General features: G+C 37.4%; 1 protein-coding gene across 1 annotated transcript in view; it reads right to left on the bottom strand.

Moving 5' to 3' along the window:
* Window positions 1-6,314: 6,314 nt before the first annotated feature.
* Window positions 6,315-22,244, bottom strand: part of YME1L1 (YME1-like 1 ATPase) — a 21,858-nt gene continuing 5,928 nt past the window's right edge. The window contains exons 5-20 of the mRNA XM_010007028.1: window positions 20,847-20,945; window positions 19,019-19,128; window positions 17,751-17,901; window positions 17,553-17,660; window positions 16,739-16,821; window positions 15,820-15,910; window positions 14,133-14,285; window positions 12,689-12,821; window positions 12,136-12,198; window positions 11,520-11,632; window positions 11,003-11,158; window positions 9,892-10,043; window positions 8,897-9,023; window positions 8,731-8,804; window positions 7,729-7,815; window positions 6,315-6,839 (exon numbers count right to left, since the gene is read on the bottom strand). Of these exons, the coding sequence (XP_010005330.1) occupies window positions 6,696-6,839; window positions 7,729-7,815; window positions 8,731-8,804; window positions 8,897-9,023; window positions 9,892-10,043; window positions 11,003-11,158; window positions 11,520-11,632; window positions 12,136-12,198; window positions 12,689-12,821; window positions 14,133-14,285; window positions 15,820-15,910; window positions 16,739-16,821; window positions 17,553-17,660; window positions 17,751-17,901; window positions 19,019-19,128; window positions 20,847-20,945 (1,844 nt within the window). The 3' untranslated portion in view covers window positions 6,315-6,695. The remainder of the gene's footprint in view (window positions 6,840-7,728; window positions 7,816-8,730; window positions 8,805-8,896; window positions 9,024-9,891; window positions 10,044-11,002; window positions 11,159-11,519; window positions 11,633-12,135; window positions 12,199-12,688; window positions 12,822-14,132; window positions 14,286-15,819; window positions 15,911-16,738; window positions 16,822-17,552; window positions 17,661-17,750; window positions 17,902-19,018; window positions 19,129-20,846; window positions 20,946-22,244) is intronic.

Genomic DNA, 22,244 nt, shown 5'->3' with positions numbered 1-22,244 from the left:
AATTATGAAGATTGTTTATAACTGAGTTAAATGTAAGATATTATGTACTGATTATATGCAGATTAAAATAGAGTGACTTTCAGGGAATATAAGAAATGAAGGAAATGAAGGACAGAAAAATAAACAACAGGGAAGCAAAGGCTTCAGAAAAGCCAGGCAAGAAAAAAAATATGAAGAAATCAAAGCACACAGAACGTTTTTGCATTTCTTGGATTTTTTTTCTGTGCTTGACTATAGCACCTTAACATTGTTACATCGTTTTTGTGTTGTGACTTGTGTACAGAATGTATTAGAATTATGAACACCGCTGCACCAGCGTGATGCACTAGGTTACTGTCGTGTCAGGTGATGTGTGCAGGAGAACAGCTCCCCCTGGATTGCATTTCTTGCCTCTTTACCTTGATGCTGTAACTCAGCCCAACATTGAGCCTGAAGATAATTTCCGCCAAGAGGCTCAAACCTGGAGGTTTTACAGCAAGATTACAAGAGGTCAGAAGTGCCTCAGACTGCAAAGGTTCTGAAGCCATCAGGAGACAAAGTCTGCGTAGGCTCCTAATGCGGCACAAGAAACCCTTAGGGCAGACAAACTGACATTTCGTATTTGAATCCTTCTTTTCTTGGTGTCCTGTTTTCTTGCTAACATTAAACATGATATAGCTTTAAGAAGATAGCGCATACCTGGTTTTGGCTGCAGTTTGTGAAGGGTTATGCTGTAGGTGATTGAACTTGCTTGGACTTCCTGGGTAACCACCTTGGAAGATGTGCCATGAAGGATTCATCAGAGAGACTGACATACTGGGTCAGCAGAAAAGTGAGAAAGCAGCTCAGGTGTAAGCCAGTCAGTCCTAAAACTATAAACCTATAAATGTTATTGTGTTAACCAGTGATGACTCATCCTGTGATGTTTCAACAGAGCATAAGACTTCTCACTAAATAAGAGGTAAGAATTTATGAGGTGGTCTTTCAAGCTGTAGGGATTAAGACTGGATGAAAAGTCAATTCCAAATTTGTTGTCCATATAGTGAGCTACATGTAGGAAATCATGTGAATGTTGGTAACTGACGTTTGTCATTTTGGAAAATGTTAGGAGTTATTAAACCATTCAGTCCAAATCTGCAGCTGCGGAGTCTTTCTTCTGAGAGATGCAGCAAGTGTGACAGAGCAGTGGCTGCCTCTCCTCCGTGTGGCTTTCTGATCTGTTGCATGAGACCCGGGAGACAGGGCAGAATCCTGTTTCCTTTGTGATGTCTCTTCTGTTTATGGGGACAAGGAACTGGAAGTCAGGTCACTCAAAAATGAATACTTAACTTCCAGGACAAACAGAAAGCACTGTTACTACTGTTACTCATTCTCAGAGCTGTCTACAGGCATTAAATTAATTTCCATTTAGAGTCACTCTGAAAGCTATATAACAAAGGTCAAGATAAATCACTGACAGACAAGAAGAAACTGTGACTAGTTCCTCAATATTGGCCGAATCTGAAATGCAACAAAAATATTTTTCAAGAGACACTGGGAACTTTCTGTCCAAAAGCCATTATTAACCAAATTACTACCAAAAAAAAGGAAATAAACTCCAAAAATTAAAAAAAAAAAAAAAGTGATTCTGTGTATACCCTTTCAAATTAAAACAAACAAACAAACAAACAACAGAAACCAAAAATGTGCCAAGGACCACATGAAGTTCACCTGAAACTTAGATATTAATATATTAATACTATTTTATGTTAACTGCCCAGATACTACAGTGATGGATGAAAATAACAACTTTCAAGATGCTCTGAAGAGTAACAATCATCAGTAAGACACATAATGTATCACTTTGTAAAAGAAAAATGAATTCAAACGCAAAGCCAGTTTTTGGAGGAGTACTTAACATGTATATAACCAGAAGTGCACTTCAGCAGTTGTGTCTTTCTTTTTTCCTAGAGCAACACGCTTTGCTTTGCAGAGGTTAAAACTAAACAAACAAAACTACCAGTCCCCCTCCCACCAATCCCTCTACCTACAACAGTCTGAGAATTCTCATATGTAATTTTTTGCAGAAGGTATCCTGAACTGTCCTGCAAATTTATGTCTCTTAAAGAATATTAAGTTTCCTTCTCATTCCAGTTTTTCTGTGGAACCTTCTACCTAGAAAGATACTCAAACTGTATCTGGGTGGGTTGTTTCATCAGTGAGACAGCTCAATATTCTACTACTACTATTATAGTAGCTCTATGATCATGGGTAAATGTTTATTTTAAAAGTTACATGTCTTGCAATGCTCCAGAGCTGAAGAGCCAGTTTTGCTTGTAGGAGAAACAGTTCTTGAAATAGTAGTTGTTATGGTTTGGGCCTAACACGACAACAAAGAACAAGCCATGTGGCCACTCACTCCCCCCCTCACACACACTCTGGGATGAGGAGGAAAAAGGCCAACTAGAAGCACAGGGGTCAAGACAAAGGACAAGGAGGGTTCTTCACCAATTAAGGTCCCAGGCAAAACAGACTCAACTTGCAGAAAAAAATAATGATTTCACACTAATCCAATGCACACAGGACACAGACAACACAAAGAGCAGGGCTTGCATATGTTACCCCACCCCTCCCTTCTTCCCAGGCCCAAATCCCTTTGTTCCCGGTTTCTCTCACTCCTTCCCCCCAGCGGCACAGGGGGACAGGGGATGGGGTTTAGAGTCAGTTCACAGGCTGGTAGTTCCTGCTGCTCCTTCTTCCTCAGGAAGAAAGACTCCTTACAGTCCTTCTCTGCTTCCCCATAGGGTCCCTCCCATGGGAGAGAGTCCTCCACGAACCTCTCCTTCATGATTCCTTCCCACGAGGTCCAGAGCTGCTCCAGCCTGGGCTTCCCACAGAGTCACAGGTGCTTCGGGAACAAACTCCCCTGGCACCAGGGTCTTCCAAAGCTGCGCAATCAGAGTCCACAGGCAGCAAATCCTGTGGCCACAACGTCCAAGTCCACTGGCCAAGTTCACCCCTCCTGGTGCCTTCAGGGAATGTCCCACCACGTTCCTTCACGAGTGCAGGGGCACAGCTGCCATCTCACCATGGGTTGCAGGGAAACTTCTGCTTGGGCACCTTCTTCCCCTTCTTTCTCACCAACCACCAGCATCACTTTGTCTCTCCAGCTCAGCTCCTTCTCCTGCTTGCTCTGCTCAGCTGTTATATCAGTCCTTTTGTATCTTAATCGCAGAAACACATTAATTGTTGCTTTCTGATGGCTCCTTGGCTGGTTTTGGAGCTGGGGGAGCTCCTCAGCTTCTTACTGGAGGCACCTGTGGGGCCCCTCCCCCGCTACCAACAACCCACCAAACCAAACCAAAACAGCAGAGTAGTCAAAGACTGAAAACTAGTTTTACTCTTAAAACTGCTCCTGAGGTGGAAGTCAAAACACAGTGCTACTACAGCCCGAGTGGTACATTGCTGAATCTCAGTATTGTAGCCAGCAGCATTACATTTCCAGGACAGGGCACCAACCACAGAGCTAGATTTAAGGAAAAACAAAACAAGCAAATTTATTTATTTTAGTAAATCAAACTACATCTGAAAACTTCTTCCTCTCTTTCTTCTTCCTGGGCTTGACTCTTGACTTCTCTACCTCCTTCCCCCCCAGCAGGGCAGAGGGACAGGGAATGGGGGTTGTGGTCAGTTCCTCACACGTTTTCTCTGCTGGTCCTTCCTTCCCAGGGGAGGACTTCTCATATTCTTCCCCTGCTCCATCATGGGGTCCCACTCATGGGACACAGTTCACAAATTTCTCCAGAGTCCTTATTACAGGCTGCAGTTCTTAAAGAACTGCTCCAGTGTGGGTCCTTGCCACAGGTGCCATCCTTCAAGAGCAGACTGTTCCAGTGTGGGTTCTCCACAGGCTCACAACTCTTGCCAGCAAACCTGCTCCAGTGTGGATTCCTCTGTCCATAGGTCCTGACAAAACGCTACCCCAACACAAGCTTCCCTTGTGGTCATAGCCTCCTTTGGGTATCCACCTACTCCAGCATGGGCTCCTCCACTAGCTGCAGATGGATTTGTTCCACTGTGGAACTCCATGGGCTGCAGGGTGGCAGCCAGCTTCACCCTGTTAATCACCACAGGATGCAGGGGAATCATTGCTCCTGCACTTGGAGCACCTCCTCCCCCTCCTTCTTCACTGATCTTGGAGTCTGTAGAGTTGTTTCTCTCACATATTCTCACTCCTCACTCCAGCTGCAGTTGCTGTTCTGCAGCAGGCTTTTTTCCCACTTCTTATCCATGTTACCCCAGAGGTGCTACCACTGCCACTGTCACTGATGGACTCAGCCTTGGCACGTGACAGGTCTATCTTGGACACTAAGGAAGGTTCTAGCCGCTTCTGACAGAAGCCACCCAAGTAGCCACCCTGCTACCAAAACCTTGCTATGCAAACCCAGCATTAGTCTTCTCTATCCAATGGCCAAGTGAGGAGGAATTTCAGCTCCTATATGTACCCAGGAACACCAGAGGCCAAACCCAATGCCTAAAGAGAAAAGTTTATTTGAAATTTCAGATATTGCATCCACACAACTGTCTAGGTGTGACAATAAACTTTTCAGTAACACCTCTACTGTTCAACTTACCAGGAAGCAAAGACACCTTTACACTTCATGGCTTAACTCTTAACAGTCTTCTTTCATGACCCAGTGAGGTATCACCTTGGTTGGGATTTCTTTTGAAATTCTGCTCACTTGTTGGTTTATAGCAAGAAGCTTTGGAATGAGAAAAATAAAGATAGACCTCAAGGACTTACCCCTCAAATCAGATAATTCAATAAAAATTTTAGTGACTTCCAACACCTTCTTTGCTTCCGATTCTAAAAGGAAGATTCACATCATTTAGAGGGAAAAGTTGCCACTCAAGTCTCATTACTGAAGCAGCAATTGAAAAAAACGTCTGAATTTCTAGGAGAACATTTCCTAGAAATCTAATTAGAGAGAGTAATATTTTGCCGTAATTCTTAAATTTATTTACAAGTTTAAATGCTTTATACATCTCAATTTACATAGCAGGGAACTTGGTGTTACATTTTATAGCAATTTACAGTGAATAGAAAGAAAATCAAAATGCATAATTAAAATTAACCTTTATTACTCAAAAAACAGAAGCCAAATATGCAGTCTATTTCTGTTTCTGTTGGCATATTCCTACAATACATGTACAACTGTAGCTAGTCAGCCTAGACATTTGGTATACTGTTTTGTAACATCTGAAAGTTCTCCCACACTGTGCTGGGATGTCACTATAGTAAGCTGACAAAATAGGCAAATAGAAAGTTATCCTGGTTTTGAAAGAAAAAAAAATGCATGTGCTCTTACTAAAAAAGGTTATAATCAAGCATTACACTTGGAAAATTCTAAAATACTATGTAACTTCTAGCTTAAGTATAGCTACCAATTTCCAGTCACATTTATTGGCACCACCCCAACTATTTAATGTCCAAGTATGCAACGCTCTACAAGGTGTCCAACCTTCAACATTAAATGTGCTAATAAAGGCCTCTCCTGCAACAGAAGTTTGTAAGTCTACAAAGAATTGTGCAGAAAAATTATCAAGATGAGTTATTCCTAAAAACCAGTGCCACAAGATGGGAAGAATGCTGGCATATAATTGCCAACAATCACTTCCACTTGATTGGAAACTGCTTTTGTTTTCAAAAACTTATTATCCTACAATTTCCAAAGATTTCTGTAAGGGTTGAAAGAAAAGGTTTTATTTCCCTACTCCTACTGTAGAACAGATCTGGGAATGTTATTTAAAATGACACATGCTTCAAAACATTTTCTGAACTTCTCTGTAGTGAGCAATATTGCCCTCTTTGAAGAAATGACTTGTTAAATTATCAAACGCCCATACATAGTATCAGTAGAAACTAGATCTGTAGAATCTCCAGCAGTGTAAAAGCACTGAAATCAAAGCCATGTTCTCCATCTACTGCCGTAATAAAAAAAAAGCTAGGAATCTTCTCGGCAGCACATCAGAGTTCACAGGCATTTCTCTTATCCCTGCCATGGTTCTGCCCAAAACATGGTTGAAAGAGGCTTACACACATTTAGCCCATTGCTTTTGCATTCATATTTCTCTCCCAGCCCCAAGAGCACTGAAAACACCACCACAAATGTCTTTGTCTAACATGTAGCTCCCACAATTCCCTTTAGGAGATAAGCACTGTGTAGCTGTTTCATTCTTAGAGATGGTTGGTTACATTTCTAAATAAGAAGTCTCTGGCCTCCGAGTATGAGCATTAGACTACATACTACTTTTTGACAAATCTGTCACTATTCATAGAAGATTCCATTGTGCACATTGTGGGGTATCACCCCTGCAGCATCATGGCCCAGGAAGCTGTGCCAAAACACCAGCACATCTGCATGGTTTCCTTCTCAGCTTCAACATATCTGATTGAATCAAAATGCTGAATTTAACCCTGAGATTTATCCTTCCTAATAACTTCTTGTGGGAAGAATATAGGGAGCAGACAAAGAGGAACTTGTTTTATTTTGTGTCTTATTCTGATGAGACACAACAAATAGATGAATAACAGAAGCTCACAAGAGACAGAATAATATTAAAGTGTCACTAATGCCATACACACGAGGAGGGGAAAAAAAGGCTATGCTGCGTAAGACTACTGCATTGCTAGATGTACATTCTTCAGATTCTCAGTTACTGTATCCCAGAACTTATCATCTTACTTCTAGTTTTTTTCCCTCTAAAACAACTTGGATTTCTTTGGCATCCAAAGTTTCATATTTCAGTAAAGCTTCTGCTAAATTCTTGTGTTCTTTAGCGTGAGTCTTCAGGATGTTCTTCGCTCGCTCATACGAGTCCTAACATTAAAAAAAAGTGAGAGGAGATTTTAGGACTTTGGAACAAAATCAGCAACAAGATTCCACTTTAAAAACTGTTACAAGGTAGAGTTTGAAACAAACATTTAAAGTTGTGCCTTACGTTTTATAGTTAGCACAGTTCCTGCCTCATGAAGATTTAAAATCTAGGTGGCATAACTACTAAAAAAAAACCAAACAACAAACCCAAGCAAACAACTTTAAGCCACCTTTGCCTTTTGCAGAAGTAGGAATAAAACCAAAATCCTGACAGAAACCTTAGTAATTCTACATGACTTAGAAAATACTGTCTAGATTTAAAAATTTGTTGATCAAATTACATACAATTGATTTTACAAGCTAATTTAGATTACCAGAGCAGTGATCTGGAAGTTCTGTGATTATTAAATGTTACAAATTTCCCTAAGCATCCAATACTGATCACTGGGAAGAACAGGATACTAGAAAAGGCAACCCTGTGATCTGGTATGGTCATTCCTGTGATTCTATACAAAATCTTTTAGCTGAAAGTTATGAAATGTGGGAGTGACACAAAACATTTGCCTCTATTCTAAACCAATTCATAGCTGTGCTTTTTTTTTTTTCCTATGAATTGAATAGGCAACATACAAATCCTTGTATTTATAGGAGGAAGTGTTAAAACATGTATTTAAGAACCTAACACCCTCAACTTGTCTCTCACTACTTGTGTGTGACAATCACCCAAGAAGTTTTGGTATGCAGAGATTCAACGTTGCAGCTACACTTGGGAATACTTCCATCCACCTGTGTATCCTCACCACTATGCATTACCCAACTGAATAATCAAATAAGCTGATGCTCAACTCATCTCAAAATAAACACCTCAGAGCATAGGGGAAGGGAATCTTACCCGTAGAAGTGTTCTTACTTCCTGCTCAATTGCAGACTGAGTTTCAGGGCTAACTTTCCCAGGGTCAGTATAGGTCATAACACCAAGCTAAACAACAAAAAACACTGTCTTACCACTGTTGCAGTAATACACATAGAACACTAAGAGCTTCATCACTTATTGCTTCTCTGTGCAAGCAAATAAAATCATTAATCAAACACTTGCTGAAGTTCTTGGCAACAGAAGCAAATTGAGAAGTCTATTCATCACCTATGTAGTCACTGCAAAGTTCTATTTCAACAGGTCACAGTACAGGTCCTGATTAAGTGTATTCTTATTTAAAAAAACAACAGGAAAACAAACAACCCCCCCCCAAGAAAAACAAAAACAAGATCCCCAGGCTACTAACACGCGACGGATAATAAAGATGACTAAAGAGGTTTCTTTAGACATCTAGCAAACTTGTTGCTGTCATCCCCACCCCCAAAATCCAAGATTATCCTCAATTCAAAAATGCTTGGTTCTATCATATATATTTTCTGCAGACATTAATAACTTTTAAGGTAATGTTGAGGTGAAGATCTTGTAAGTTCATTTTTAAACAAATATATCAGTTTTCTAGTTGAATTCTTTATAGTAGGGACAGCCATAAGGCTTACTTTCTTTTTTGCCAGAACTACTTAGTCTCTGTTATCACTGACAGCCAAATAGTAGTTACAGAACAATAATGTCATAGAATCATAGAAGGGTTTTCACTGGAAGGGACCTTAAAGCTTATCTAGTTCCAATCCCCTGCACGGGCAGGGACACCTCCCACTAGACCAGGCTGCTCAAGGCCCAATCCAACCTGGCTTTGAACACTTCCAGGGACAGGGCTTCCACAACTTCCCTAGGCAACCTGTTCCAGTGTCTCACCACCCTCATAGTGAAGAATTTCCTCCTGATGTCTGATCTAAGGACTAGTAATAGTTACAGAACAGATTTCCTTGTTCCATATAAATATTTAAGGATTGATGATACTACCTTCTCGCTCATTCCAAATCTAGTCACCATCAGTTTTGCAATTTTAGTAGCATTGTCAAAATCACTGGAAGCACCTACATAGCAAACAGATGTAAAATTATGTTAATGAACCAAGTTAAACACGCCAGTCCACAAGCTTTGTTAAAAAATTTTTTAACCAGCTGACCTGTTGTGATGTGATCACTTCCAAATATGAGCTCTTCTGCTACTCTTCCTCCCATACAGACATCCATCTGTGCAAGCAACTGGGATCTAGTTTCACTCCATCTGTCATTTTCTGGGAGCAAAGATACCTGCAAGATATGGAACTGTGGTCAGGTGACGAAACTGAAGAAATACCGAAATAATCTGAAAAATATTCTTGTTCCTATCCAAAGCAGATATGAAAGTTTTTATGCAACAACTTGAATGCTCTGGGCCTCCTCCTTGTCTATGCATTCATCAAGTTTGCCTGAAGCTGCTACTAGCTGAAATAGCCTCCTAAAGGCCTTGAGCATCACATTAAATTAAGCAACTTAAACCTACCACCAGAACACAAAAGAACAAGCTAGTCTGTCCATTGCTTCTTATTCCTTAGACTTGTACTAAGCACAAATCATCTCACCTGAAGGATTCAGGCCAATGATTTTCTTTAACTGAATATATTCACTTGAATAAAGTTCAACAGAAACAGATGTTAACAAAAATACTTTTCTGCTCGAATGCTTGGCAGCTAAAGGCAGAACAGAAAAACTTAGAGATATCTACGCTAGAAACAAGGTAGGTAACCGATTAGGATTAGAAAAGTCACATAGGACAAAGAACAACTCGATAAAGGATGTTAAGTGTTAAAAGTAGACTTGAGCAGTGCTTCTACTTTGCAGTCCTTTAGACACTGTTTAAAATGTCACTGTTGGGTGCTATTTTAACTGCAGAGGAATCAAACCTATATTTCTTACCTTGTCTAGGTGCACTATTATACTAGCATATGCTATTTTGTTTCCAAATGAAGGAAGAAATCTTCTATCACACAGAAAAAATGACCAGTGAGTGTTCCAAGACGTTGCTCATAACTGAGTATTTCAACACACTACAATATGCCTTAACATAATTACAACAAAGAGCATTGTTGGAAAATTCCTCAACATCACTAAACCAACATAAAATTCTAGAAATAATTACGTGTCCAAGTGTTGTTCCTCGTGTCATGATTGTAGCCTTGTTGATTGGCATTGCATCCTTAGTATAATATGCAATGATAGCATGTCCAGATTCATGGTAAGCAGTGATGGTTTTGTTTTTCTCATCAATTTCTACACTTCTACGTTCAGGTCCTTAAAACAGAGGAACATTAAATATACTTTTTTATACAGCTGACCACCATAATCCACATATTACATATAGTCAAACAGAGCACAAAATAGCTGAGGAATAGCATGCAAGCAAAATTAACCAACACTCATTAAGTACAAAATGTTTACAAGTAGGATTTTCATGTCTAAAACGTAGCTCAAAATAGAATACAGACAAGTTGCTTTTAAAGAAATAGGTTTAAAATGCAGAATGAGTATCTGACAAAATCCCAAAAGTATGAACAGACCAGATTTTTAGCGCATATGTCTCAAATGTTCAAGTTTTGTGTTATCCCATGACAAGTTAGTTAACAGAAGTTACAGGTTTCTGGTAATTTATTCTTTCCTTTCCTTTAGGAATAAGTAGGGGAAGCGTAAGAAATCAAGTCTGTCACTTTCTCTAGGCTCAAGTACAACATACAGCATTTTTTATTAAAAAAAGTATCACGTCTTAAAGAATGCATTCTATACTAGATCTCACCATGCTACTCTTCCGTCTCAAAAGGTTATATTCAGAATAAACTAACTGAAGATTTTTTGTTTTAAAAAAGCCAAAACAAAAAACTAGCATAAAACCTTCCCTTTCTCTGTAAAAGTCTTAAATCACACAAGAAAACCCTGTGTACTGTAACATATCATAGAATCACTAAGGTTGGAAAAGACCTTTAAGATCCTTGGACCAACCATTAATCCCACTCTACCAAGCCCAGCACCTAAAGCCACATTCCCAAGCACCACATGTAGATGACTTTTAAATACATCCAGAGATGGTGGCTCCACTACCTCCTTGGGCAGCCTGTTCCAGGGCCTGACAATCCTTTAAGTGAAAAAGTTCTTCCTAATGTCTAGTCTAAACCTCACTTGGCAGATTGAGGCTATTCCCTCTTGTTCTATCACCAGTTACTTGTGAGAATACGTATGTCTTTTGTATAAAATCCTACCCATTAGAATTTTGTCCTTGGAGAATTCCAGTTCTTTCATGGTTACCATTTCTTTTCCATCAACAGCTGCCTTTAAGGCAGCTTGATTTACAAGATTCTCAAGCTCCGCTCCAGAAAACCCTACGGTGCCTCGTGCAATTATTTCTGGATCAACAGCTGTGGGGAAAAACAAACTTGTCATTAGGGTCCATACAGCTCCTGAAAAAGCTTGTACCATGAAGAAATACCAAAAAACAATCTAATTATAAGCAAGAATCATGTGCTATTTAAAATAATGTGTTAAAAAATTTCAGCTTTAGAAGAAATGAAGCCTAATTCTTAAGACACTCTAGACTCTTTGGGACTAGAAAGAAACACTGCCTCAGAAGACAGTCATAACACCACATACTAGACAATTTTTGTTCTTTACTGGGACACATGATAATGCCACAATTGCTGACAGAATAAAGAACTAATACATGACTGGGATGATCCAGTATATAGACTGTTACATACCAAGGTATTAAGTATTACTTACATGGATCATACTTTATTTTATTAAGGTACCACTTGAGAATTTCAGTACGACCTCTTACATCAGGCTTGGGAACAGTAACTTGCATATCAAAGCGACCAGGACGTATCAAAGCACTAAGGGAGAAGACAATTTAATACACTGACTTAAAAGCACTGCCATAAACTGTTACATACACAAGGAACAAAAAACAATTTGACATTTCTAAAAACATCTACATAGACTATGCCTGGTGTCAGACATAATCAGATGCAAAGAATATGTATTTCTTATCTGTAAAAGAACAGATAAAAGATGTTTATGATCAACCCATTTTACAGGCTTTTTTATATTTGAAAATTTTGCATTGCTAATCAGGAATGCAGCTGGTCAATTGAAGGAGGAAAAGCTTCCAGAAATTTTAGATGCATAGAAGCACGTTACTGATTTCTCCGTATTTAATGCAACAACTTTTTAAATGTCAAAAACTAGTCAATACACATCCTTTTCAAGAGGAAACAACCTCCACTATAAAGCTGTAATACTTGAAGATGGTAACAAGCACCTTCATTTTTATTTTTGTGGTTTGTTCTGGTTTTCAATACATATTCTGTAGAAATCATCAATCCATTATACTCACTTATCTAACGCTTCAGGGAAATTTGTTGCACCAATAATAACAACACCTTCATTAGGTTTAAACCTGTATGGAAAAAAGGGGTGAGAATGTTAGGGGGGGTTTTGAGACAGAATTTGCACCTTTTTTTGTCAGTATCTACTTATACTTCTTATTTTGGATGACCTCAACTGGCCAGTCAAAAACATGCTGTGAAGCCACAACGTGATCCAAGAATGATCACATTTAACTCAGCAACTGGTTAAAAGCATGATCTCAGAGTTGAATTTCTTCCTTAAGGTATACAGCCAGCCTAAAATACTGAGAAATTATTTAAAATAATTGCAGCTATTGGGACTAAAATTCAAAGCTTCAATATTCTTTACAGCCATGCCATTAATACCACTGTTGGCAGTACTAGAAAGTGTTCATAAAAGCATCTTAAATTTATATCCCTATAAGCATTAGAAAAAAATTACAAAAAACATTAAAGCTGTGAAGGAAGAAGAATTCACCTAAATATTCAAAATACCAGTCAGTCAAGCACATTCTATGCCCTCAGAATCCATATACTTACCCATCCATTTCAGCAAGAAGTTGATTAATGGTTTGTCTTGAATAGGGATGCATTGGAGATTCAATTCTCTTCCCACCAACAGAGTCCAACTCATCAATAAATATAACGCACGGTGCATTTGCCTTTGCTTCCCCTGACAAAAGAAAAATAGCACTTGAATTACACAAAAGAACAGTGTATCATGTAATTTAGGTTTCTACTATTTCTATAACTCTTGGGTTATAGTGTTCTATTAGACACCACCAGAATTGTATTGATTTTAGCCTAAACAATGAAATATATTTTTGAAATGAAGCAAAATAAAAACAAGCAAGGTTCTTAATCTGCACAACAGCTTATTCTTACCACGCTACAAGAAATGCCTAGTAAACAGATTAAGAAATTAATTGTATTTTCTGTCAACTCCCTACAGCAGTTTATTTCATAGGTTTGGGTAGAGAACACTGACCTATTCAATACTATGAGATGTGAAGGGTCTAACCACTAGCTTATTTTAATAGAACCTGCTTGTTATTTACCAGTGATGACCTCACCCTCAAGTTTACAGGTATTAAAAACAAAATTGCAATAGTAAATTCAAAATGGTTGACTGGCACATGCATACCAGGATGCAACTCATCTCACACAGCCAGATATATCTATAAATTAATATTAATGCACAAGCTGGTCATATAAACTTCTGCAGTCAAATGCACATTTTAAGGTACAGTGCACATTAACACTCTGTATCCCTTCCATGTGAAACAACTACATTTGTATTTGCCTGACACTATCAGTCTTCCATTTAAGAGAGGTGAGATTACCCCCTACTCTGAAAACATTTATTTGCATACCTAAAATAGAAAGCCTCTCCTGTGAAAGTTATCAATCTAAACATTAATTTAAAGTTTCGTTATAATGCCCTTTATTTTGGGCCTATGGATGGGTGTGAAAAGGAAATCTCAGCTTAGTGCTACATCATGATTCTGTAGTGACTCTCCATTAGTGACAGAAAATAGACAATATAAAATATGAGGGAAGTCATTGAGAAGGCAAACACTGTTATTTTAATTTTGCACTTTAATTCAAATTTACAATAATTTTCATATGACAGTAAGTAAATTACAGTTTAAAATATTCCTTTAATTTATACAGCATTACATTTCTAATTAAATTACTTCTTTTCTCTCTGGGAGGGCTGTAACATCAGTCATAATTTTTTCCACAATTGCCTTTGACAACTAGCAGGATTCTACAGTTAACGGATACCCACTGAATTCTGAGATTTCCCTACTCAAAGCTTTATTTATAAGGCTACTTATAATTATTCATTTGTAAGGCTAATAAGCCTTATACTTTAGTACTTTCCAGTAACCAGAACTGTACCTAACCAAATGTTGCAAACAACACTGAATACTTAATACTGCATCTTATAAGATTTCAAAACCATAAATATTTAACTTACTGAACAGGCTTCGGATGCGACTGGCTCCCACCCCAACAAACATCTCATCAAACTCAGATCCAGATGCATAATAAAATGGCACATCAGCTTCACCAGCTACTGCCCGTGCAAGAAGAGTTTTACCAGTACCTGGTGGTCCAACCAACAGAATACCTAAAAAAGACCAAAAAAAAGTCCAAACAGCAACAAAACCACCAAACCCACACAGCCTTACTCTACAAGTACTCCTTCTTCCATGCATTAGAAGAAGTAATTTACACTTGACTTCAAAAAGCCTTTAACATCCCATTCCAGATACTGCTCATTACTTGCAGTCCGAGGAAGCTTCCTAAACAGGCCAGAATACACTCTGATCCACGTTGAAACAAACACCTGTAAGACTACCAAACAAAAACAGAAGCCTGAAGTATTCTACACAGTTACTGCTGAGTTTAGCAGCTGAATCCCTAGTAGTGTTTTCTTCAAACTAACATTTTCCTAGCTGTTTCTGAAAGTGTTCTGTTTTGTTTTTATAAAATCATTCCAAATAATTGACTTTAAACAGTGTAGAGCACCAACAGGAAACAGACGTACCAGGTTCACATATTTCAGATTCATTTGGCCTTCTACTATGATCAAGCTTAATCATACTTTTAAATGAAAACATTTGTTTCTGAACTGCTTATGGTAGACAGAAAGCACTAAGGTGCTGTAAGCTATCCAGAAGAAATAAAGGCCTTTTAAGAGCTCAGTTACATAAAAACCTGTAAGAGCTCAGTTACATAAAAACCATGCCTTTCAAGACAAAGGACTACTATGTTTGTTTAATAACAAGGCACAGTAAGTTTTGCCTAACCCCAGCATATTAATCTGCATATTACAGGGGTGTTTTTAGACATTTTTGCATTATGTTGGTTAAGTTTTCTAGACTCAGATGAGAAAAAGTACAACAGAATTAAAAATTTTGGTGACAGGAAGCTATTAACTTTAAAAAAAGATATCCTTATAGAAACAGATAAAGAAGAGGGGAAAAAAGACAGACCTAAAAACCTATGGGCCACATGAAGTTCTCAAAAAGACATTAATGCCAATTATACTTAACTTTACCAGTTAATAATTTCTAATATTGTATTATGTTCAGTGATAAAGTAGAAGAATCTTTACTGTTCAGCACATCATTTCTAAAAGGTTTACTGGGGACTTCAAAGAAATACCAAGTCTTAACTCTGTTGAGAAGGCTGCTTACAGTAACGAACACAGGTTTGATCTCTGAAAGGCTTTTTACCTGGAATCTACAGTCCACTGCTGTGCACTGTCATAGCTTATTATTCCTAATGTTATTACTGAATTTCTACCAAATGCAAGATGTATCGAGACATCTTTGCTGCTTCTATCTGAATATCCCAGATACCTCAAATTCCCTGTGGGAGCAGGCATGAATGACCAACTTTTACATATGGGAAGCTAAACATAAGACAGGAAGTATGCAACCTAACTACCTTGACCTCCACTCCCTCACCCCCAAGCACCCTATTTAAACATATCCCTTAATACAGAAGCTTTGACAACTCTCTTTGCGGATTGTCTAACATTATTTCACTATTTTTCCCAAATACAAACTAAATGCAACAGCAGTATTTAGGCTCATTTTGTTTACTTTTTTTTTCCCCCTAAGGAGATTTTTATTCTGACAAGCAATGTATCTTACCTTTTGGAAGTTTACCTCCTAGTACAGTAAATTTATGAGGGTTTTTCAGGAATTCCACAACTTCTTGCAATTCCTGTTTAGCTTCTTCAACCTGCACATTAAAAACATGGCACAAAGTATAACTAAGCATTTATAAAACACTGCTTCTGTTTTGTAAGACAAGTCTAAGTCTCTATTTGTGTACGGTACTGATCAAAAATACACAACAGAAAGAGGAGATAAAAGCATACTACAGAATCTGTGTAGCTACCAAACATCCATGAGTTTAATTCAACCTATTTCCTGGAACTGTTCGTAGCAATCATCAGTAAACACTAAAGTTAATAACACTGAAGGAATAACCAAGCAGTTCAAGACCACATCTGTCCAACAAGATAAACACAGAATCCAAAATTCTACATCAAATTACTAGTCTAATTAGTTAAAAATATATTAATTCTATCTGTCTTCATTTTGCTACTGACAGCCAAAGAACAGTTTAACAGAAAAAGTAAAACTATCTCATCAGCAGTGACAGGCCCACTTCTTTCTGGGAATCTCTGTATCTCCTGCCCTAATATCAGATATCCGAAAGAGATGGTACTAAGAGAGAAATGATCACATGACATTAACACCTTCTTGTGTTGGTCAACTTCTGCAAAAAATTAAATTACCATGGATACTTATGGTCTGTCCTTTGCTATTCTAGCCTTTAAAAATGTGATTCAACAATTTTGAGAGTGCACCTTTTATAACGTATTAAATGCCACAAAGATAAAAAGTAGAGAAAGGGTGGTTGAAACCCTCCTTCATCTTGCAGAGGTTGATATACATATGGATTCAGTTCACAAAAAAAAACTTCCTGAACAGAGCAAGACATTCTTCAGGCACACAACAATTAGTTTTTAAGCAAGAACTCACATTTTCCTTCTGAACTTACCCCTTTTACATGTTCAAAGGTGACATTTTTCAGCTGGATTGGATCAACTGCTGCATCAAAGATACTCGATGTTCGAAAGCGTACTAACAGCAAACAGCAGATGATGAACAATTTACACATTTGCACTTGAATGCATACCATTAAGTCACTAACTTTACACAAGTCCTTTTATAAGGCCATGTTTCCATTTACAAGTGTCCAGCAAAAATGTTTTTTAAAATAAAAAAATCTTTAAAATATTTGGAGCTAATTCAGTGCTGTGAGTGAGATTAGTCATTTGCAGTGCAGAAAGCCCTGCATGCATAGCAGGTACACAAAGCCAGAATTTCTCCCTCAGTGTTTCTGCAGATGCTCTACTTAGCATGAAGCTGAAATTCTCCATTTACATTAGCTCAGCCTTTGGTTGTTGCACTAACATTTCTCAGGATGACAATTTGGCCATGCAAGTACACGTTCCTACAAACTAGGCTGTGATTACAAATAAAAATTAAAGCATTTTGCCTACTGCTGACCTAGGTAACACATCATCTAAATTAAAAGACAAATACATAATTGGTGAAGGGTCTGACTTCTTCTCTGGCTCCATGTAATTGTTTCAAAAGAATTAAAATAATTATATTAATGGACAACTTTTGTCTACTGTCTGTCACACTTGTCTGAAAGTCTGTAACTAAAAGCAGTAAATAACTCTTCTCTTTCATTAGTACATTGACATGTTATCCTAGAACAATCATAATGTCAAAACATTTCACTTGTGCTGAACTTGCTGGAAGAAACAATGCAAGTGAAAAAGAAGGGAAAAAAGTTAACTAACCAGCGTCAGAAAAGGAGCCTTTCCCAGGTAAAAATGATGAATAAATAGCAAGATAAAAACAAAGAACGAAGAGAAAGAAAGAAAGCAAACGTGATCTTCGTAAGGAATCTGTAAAAGAAAACAAGAAAAGCTTTTAAATGGGCTAAAATAAACTACTTCCTGAATGCAAAGACAAGACGCATGAACTAAAGCACTTACCAAGTGTTTTTTGCAGGAATACCTGTGCTTTCAAAAAGCCTTCTGCAAAACCAGTTTTAAAAGCATCCTGGTGTGCCTCTGGGATGTTTTTTGTTTTCATTAGCGTATCTAAGTTTTCAACATCAATTCTTCGCTTTCTCAGGATAAAGCCCTAAAATATTTTTCACAGCAGCATTAGTACACTAAAACTCTGATATGTAGTTAACTTACAACTTGGCTAGCACGGGTGAGGGAAGACAAAAAAATGTAATGCAGATACTCTGGGGTTAATGAGACACAGGGTAGTAGCACAAGTGTGGAATCACAACAGCTTCAAGCAGGAGCACCCTGATTTTTGCTGAACAGGTCAGTTCAGAACCCTCCTGGACCCCAATTCCAAACAGAAAATGCAGCCTAAGGCAGATTTGTACACAGCTAGTTTTGTACACTGGTTCTAGTGGGAATTATTAGCTTAAGCTTTCTGCTTCGTGAATCAATTTAAATAATTTCCAAATGTGAAATATAATCTTAGGTACAGCTTTGATAAAACTTCAACAAATACATCTCATGCACTCTAACAAATTTAAGAGCATCACTGCATGGACCTAGCTCTGGTTTATCTTCATGCATGGTATACCTATTCCACAGACGAAATAAACTACATATGCCTATAAAAAGGGGAGAGTTCAAAGCTAATTTACACACACAGTAAGATCAAACACTTTAATTAGCTGACTTCTGTACAACCATTTAGAAGCAGAGTACCCAGGCTAATTTGGTTTTGTTAAGTGCTTGGCTACCCCAAGCCTGGATAGTTTTCTGCTGTATTAAAAGTATATAAGTAAGCTTGAAACACATAAAACCACCAAATTTAAAATTTTTGTATCTTAACAACATACCAGCCACTAGTAAGCCTGTGCTTAAAGCAACAATCACATGCTCAACTGCTTAAAAGAATAAATCCTTGTATGATAAACTAGCTGTATTTATGTTCAAACAAATATTTCATTTTACTCCAAGCTATTTTAACAAAGCCACCAAAACAGAATATGACTAATTATATTTCTAGAGCTTAAAATCCTGAAATTAATATCCTAAAAAGTTCAAATAATCTTTATATTGATGATATATAAAGCAAATCTGTATATTAGTACCTTGTCATTAACGCAAAATTTAAAAAATAATTGTTTTTCACACCAGCGTAACAAAACACCCTTGATAAACTGTGAAGATTCACTCAAGAGTAAGAGATTATCTGAATAATGCTTCATAATGCTACTTGTATTTACCTTCAAAAGTGAAGAAAGTGAATTTTTTGTTTCTGTGAACTGTTCAGACGTTGACTGCAGACGTCTTGCTCTCGATCTCAAAGTCTTGAAGGTCCGTGATTGTACATAAACTTAAAATAGCAATAATAAATAAAAGTTAAAGCTGATATATTACTACCGCTACAAAAAAAAAGGCAAACTAGAGATTTCAGAAACTATTTTATGAAAAACACATGAAAAAATTATCAGTGAACTGAATACAATCTTCCCAAAATATCCACAGTAGAAAGTGAACTGCACAGAGCAAGCTGTTTGAGATATCTGACCAAAAATATAAAAAACAGAAGAGTGTATGACAGACACTCCTGGGTCTAATAGTTATAAACTAGATAATTAAAAAATAATAATTTTGTATTGTAAATGGATAACTCGGTGATCATGAGCCATGTTCGTAATCCAAATTCAAAAGTAAACTGCTTACTTTTTCATAATGTAGTTTTCCCATAAACATTTTGGATAAAATAATCAGGTGTTAACGTGGTATATTACAGAAAACTGCCCACCCCTATCACAGTCTCAGGGAACAGAAGGGAGACACAGCCAAATTAAATCCAGGTAGCTCAACAAATACCAAACATTTAGAACATAAGCCATAAGGATGAGAATGAAGGTTCCAGATAAACTTTGTCTGAGCTTTTAGACAAGCTAAGGTGCCCTGAAGAGATCTGGAATGGTTTAGGTGAGCTGTTAACTTAGAAACTGACAAAAGAAATGAGACCATTTAAACACAGTGATCTTAGAGCACTGTATGTCATCTTCTATCATATCAGAAACCTTGCAATGGAGATTTTATCACATAAATCATAAAAGCCAAGAATGTTTATCTTCACTGCTATGTTTAAAATAATTACCAATATCAGTCTATTATGTAATTTAACTAGGCCTTCTGTTATCACCAGATAAAAGGGATTTCTGAAGGTGATCTAGTCAAACCCCTGCTCCAAAAGGTGTAACTTCAACATCAGACCAGGCAGCTCTGGACCTTGTCCAGCTCAAGTTTTGAAATTTCTAAGGATTAAGAAAGCACAACTTCTCCAGACAAACCATTTCAGAACTTGGCCATTCTCATCATGAAAATTTTCCAACAGGAATTTCCTTTGCTTTTACTTGTAATTGTTGCCTCTTCTTTGAGATGTACAAGAGTAATTAATACAGCTCCAATTGTAATTAATGATTCCTTGCCTTCTCTTCTGCTAACTTCAAAACCTCAGATCCTTCAGCTTCCTCTGTACATTAAATACTCAAAAATCTGCACCCTTCCTTGTGGCCCATCACTGAGGCTATCTTCATTTTGCCAGCATCTCTCTCTTACCCATGGGACACAAATCCAGACACAGTATCTAGATTCAGCAAGAGAAGAACTGAGGACAATACTTGAACTGCCTGAGCTCCTGATAAGGTTCTTGCTAATGCAGCCCCCTTGTCACCTATTGTGCATCCAGGGTAGTTTAAGTGAGCCACAAAGCACCTTAGAAAGTCCATCTGGCTGAATACCAGACTTAACATATTTATTGATTCAAAAGTAGTCAGCTCATTGATCATATTTAAAGAATACAATCCACAAACACCAACAAGTTTGAGCAAAATTATATAGTTACACCATGTTTGCTAAGAATTCTGGAAAGACGCTACTCAAATGCAAAAACAACTTCAGACTTTAAAGCGTTAATATCAAAGTTAAGTTCCTCTTGGAAGTTAACTGGTATTTCTCGAGTGACGCCTCTATGACAAAAGTAAAAAAGATACTATAGAAATTAAAAATAAACTGTGTAGTTTATTGTTTTTATACCTGGCCAACACCGAACATCTGAACAGAAATTTTGGAGGGGATTAGGATGATGTCTGTACAAATAAGGTGAGCGTAAAGCACTGAAAACATCCACGAAACCTGTGAAGAGATACAGCAATATGTCATTACACCTTATATTAAATGGTAACTAAACATTACTTCTCACATAGGTTTTTTCGTTCTTTACTATTAATTTTACTTTACTACAGTCCTTCATGCATTTTTCATTAAACAAACTAACCATTATCAGTATACAGATAATTAATTTACTTTCATTAACCTATGTCAGGCACTTTCCAATATACCAGATTTTTTTTCTGAGTGGAACTTTCAAAAATATTGGTACCCAGAGGCTTGAATTTGAAGCTTCATCTAGGAGGGAAAACTCTGCATATCTGTACAGAGTTGAATAAAGTTACCTAGACTGGACAGGAATCCAGAGACTACTGTGAAACTGAAGGACCAGTCATGCAGTTTCAAAGACGTTAAAGAACAGACTGCTTATAGGCAAACAGACTACATGTAACATATGAAAACGTCTTAAACTATACAAAGTCTACTTAATTGTACAGTCCTTATGCAATACAGAAACAAGAATAAATAAACGAGCATCACAGAGAAAAAGTTATTAGCAGATACTATTTCAAGCACGCAATAGACTGCAAGGCAAGAGGACTGTCATTTATCTGTTGTTTAGTTACTAAATTCTCAAAGAACTCATCCTCATTTAGGAAGTAAGATTTATTTAAGAAACATTAGAAACCTGGGGAGGGAGACGGAAAAATTAAGACCAAGCCTACACATGCTGTCTTTCACAGCAACTGAGAACCTAACAATCAGAAAGAGAGTGGGGTTTTTGGTTTGTATCAAGTATTCTGAGAGTTATTACATCAGTTAGATACATCTAGGACAGTAAAAAAGAACCCTGAAAGTTCCTACTGAATTTTTTAAGTTCTATTATTGTAATAACAGCCTCCAAGCTAACAACTGAAATACTGAAAACTACAGAAAGGAAAAAAAAAAGAGTAGCTATTAATTCAACAATGCTACATATTCCACAAACTTCTACAGTACCGCATATTAGCTGATCAAATTCATCAGTTTAAAAAAATACGCTCTCAATTTATGCACAACATACACAGACCAACAATAACAGTAATTCATAGGATCCTTCTTTAAGACATAACCTCATGGTGGAACCTATAACCTTGCTTTTTCAACTGTGAATGAAACAAATAGGTTGGTGAGCTTGCATGTTATTCTATCTAAACTCTGAAGGATTTGCAACTTTTTTCCTTCACATTCAGGAAATTGTCTCCAGGCTAATTTTTTAAAATCACATCACAATGCAATCTAATACTTTAACAGTAGCCCTGAGGTATTATTCTTACACTCTTT

Source organism: Chaetura pelagica, unplaced genomic scaffold, assembly GCF_000747805.2.
Source record: "Chaetura pelagica isolate M959 unplaced genomic scaffold, ChaPel_1.0 scaffold17, whole genome shotgun sequence".
Classification (NCBI taxonomy): domain Eukaryota; kingdom Metazoa; phylum Chordata; class Aves; order Apodiformes; family Apodidae; genus Chaetura; species Chaetura pelagica.
The sequence above is the reverse complement of the archived record's forward strand: the minus strand, read 5'-3'. Positions and strand labels throughout refer to the sequence as shown.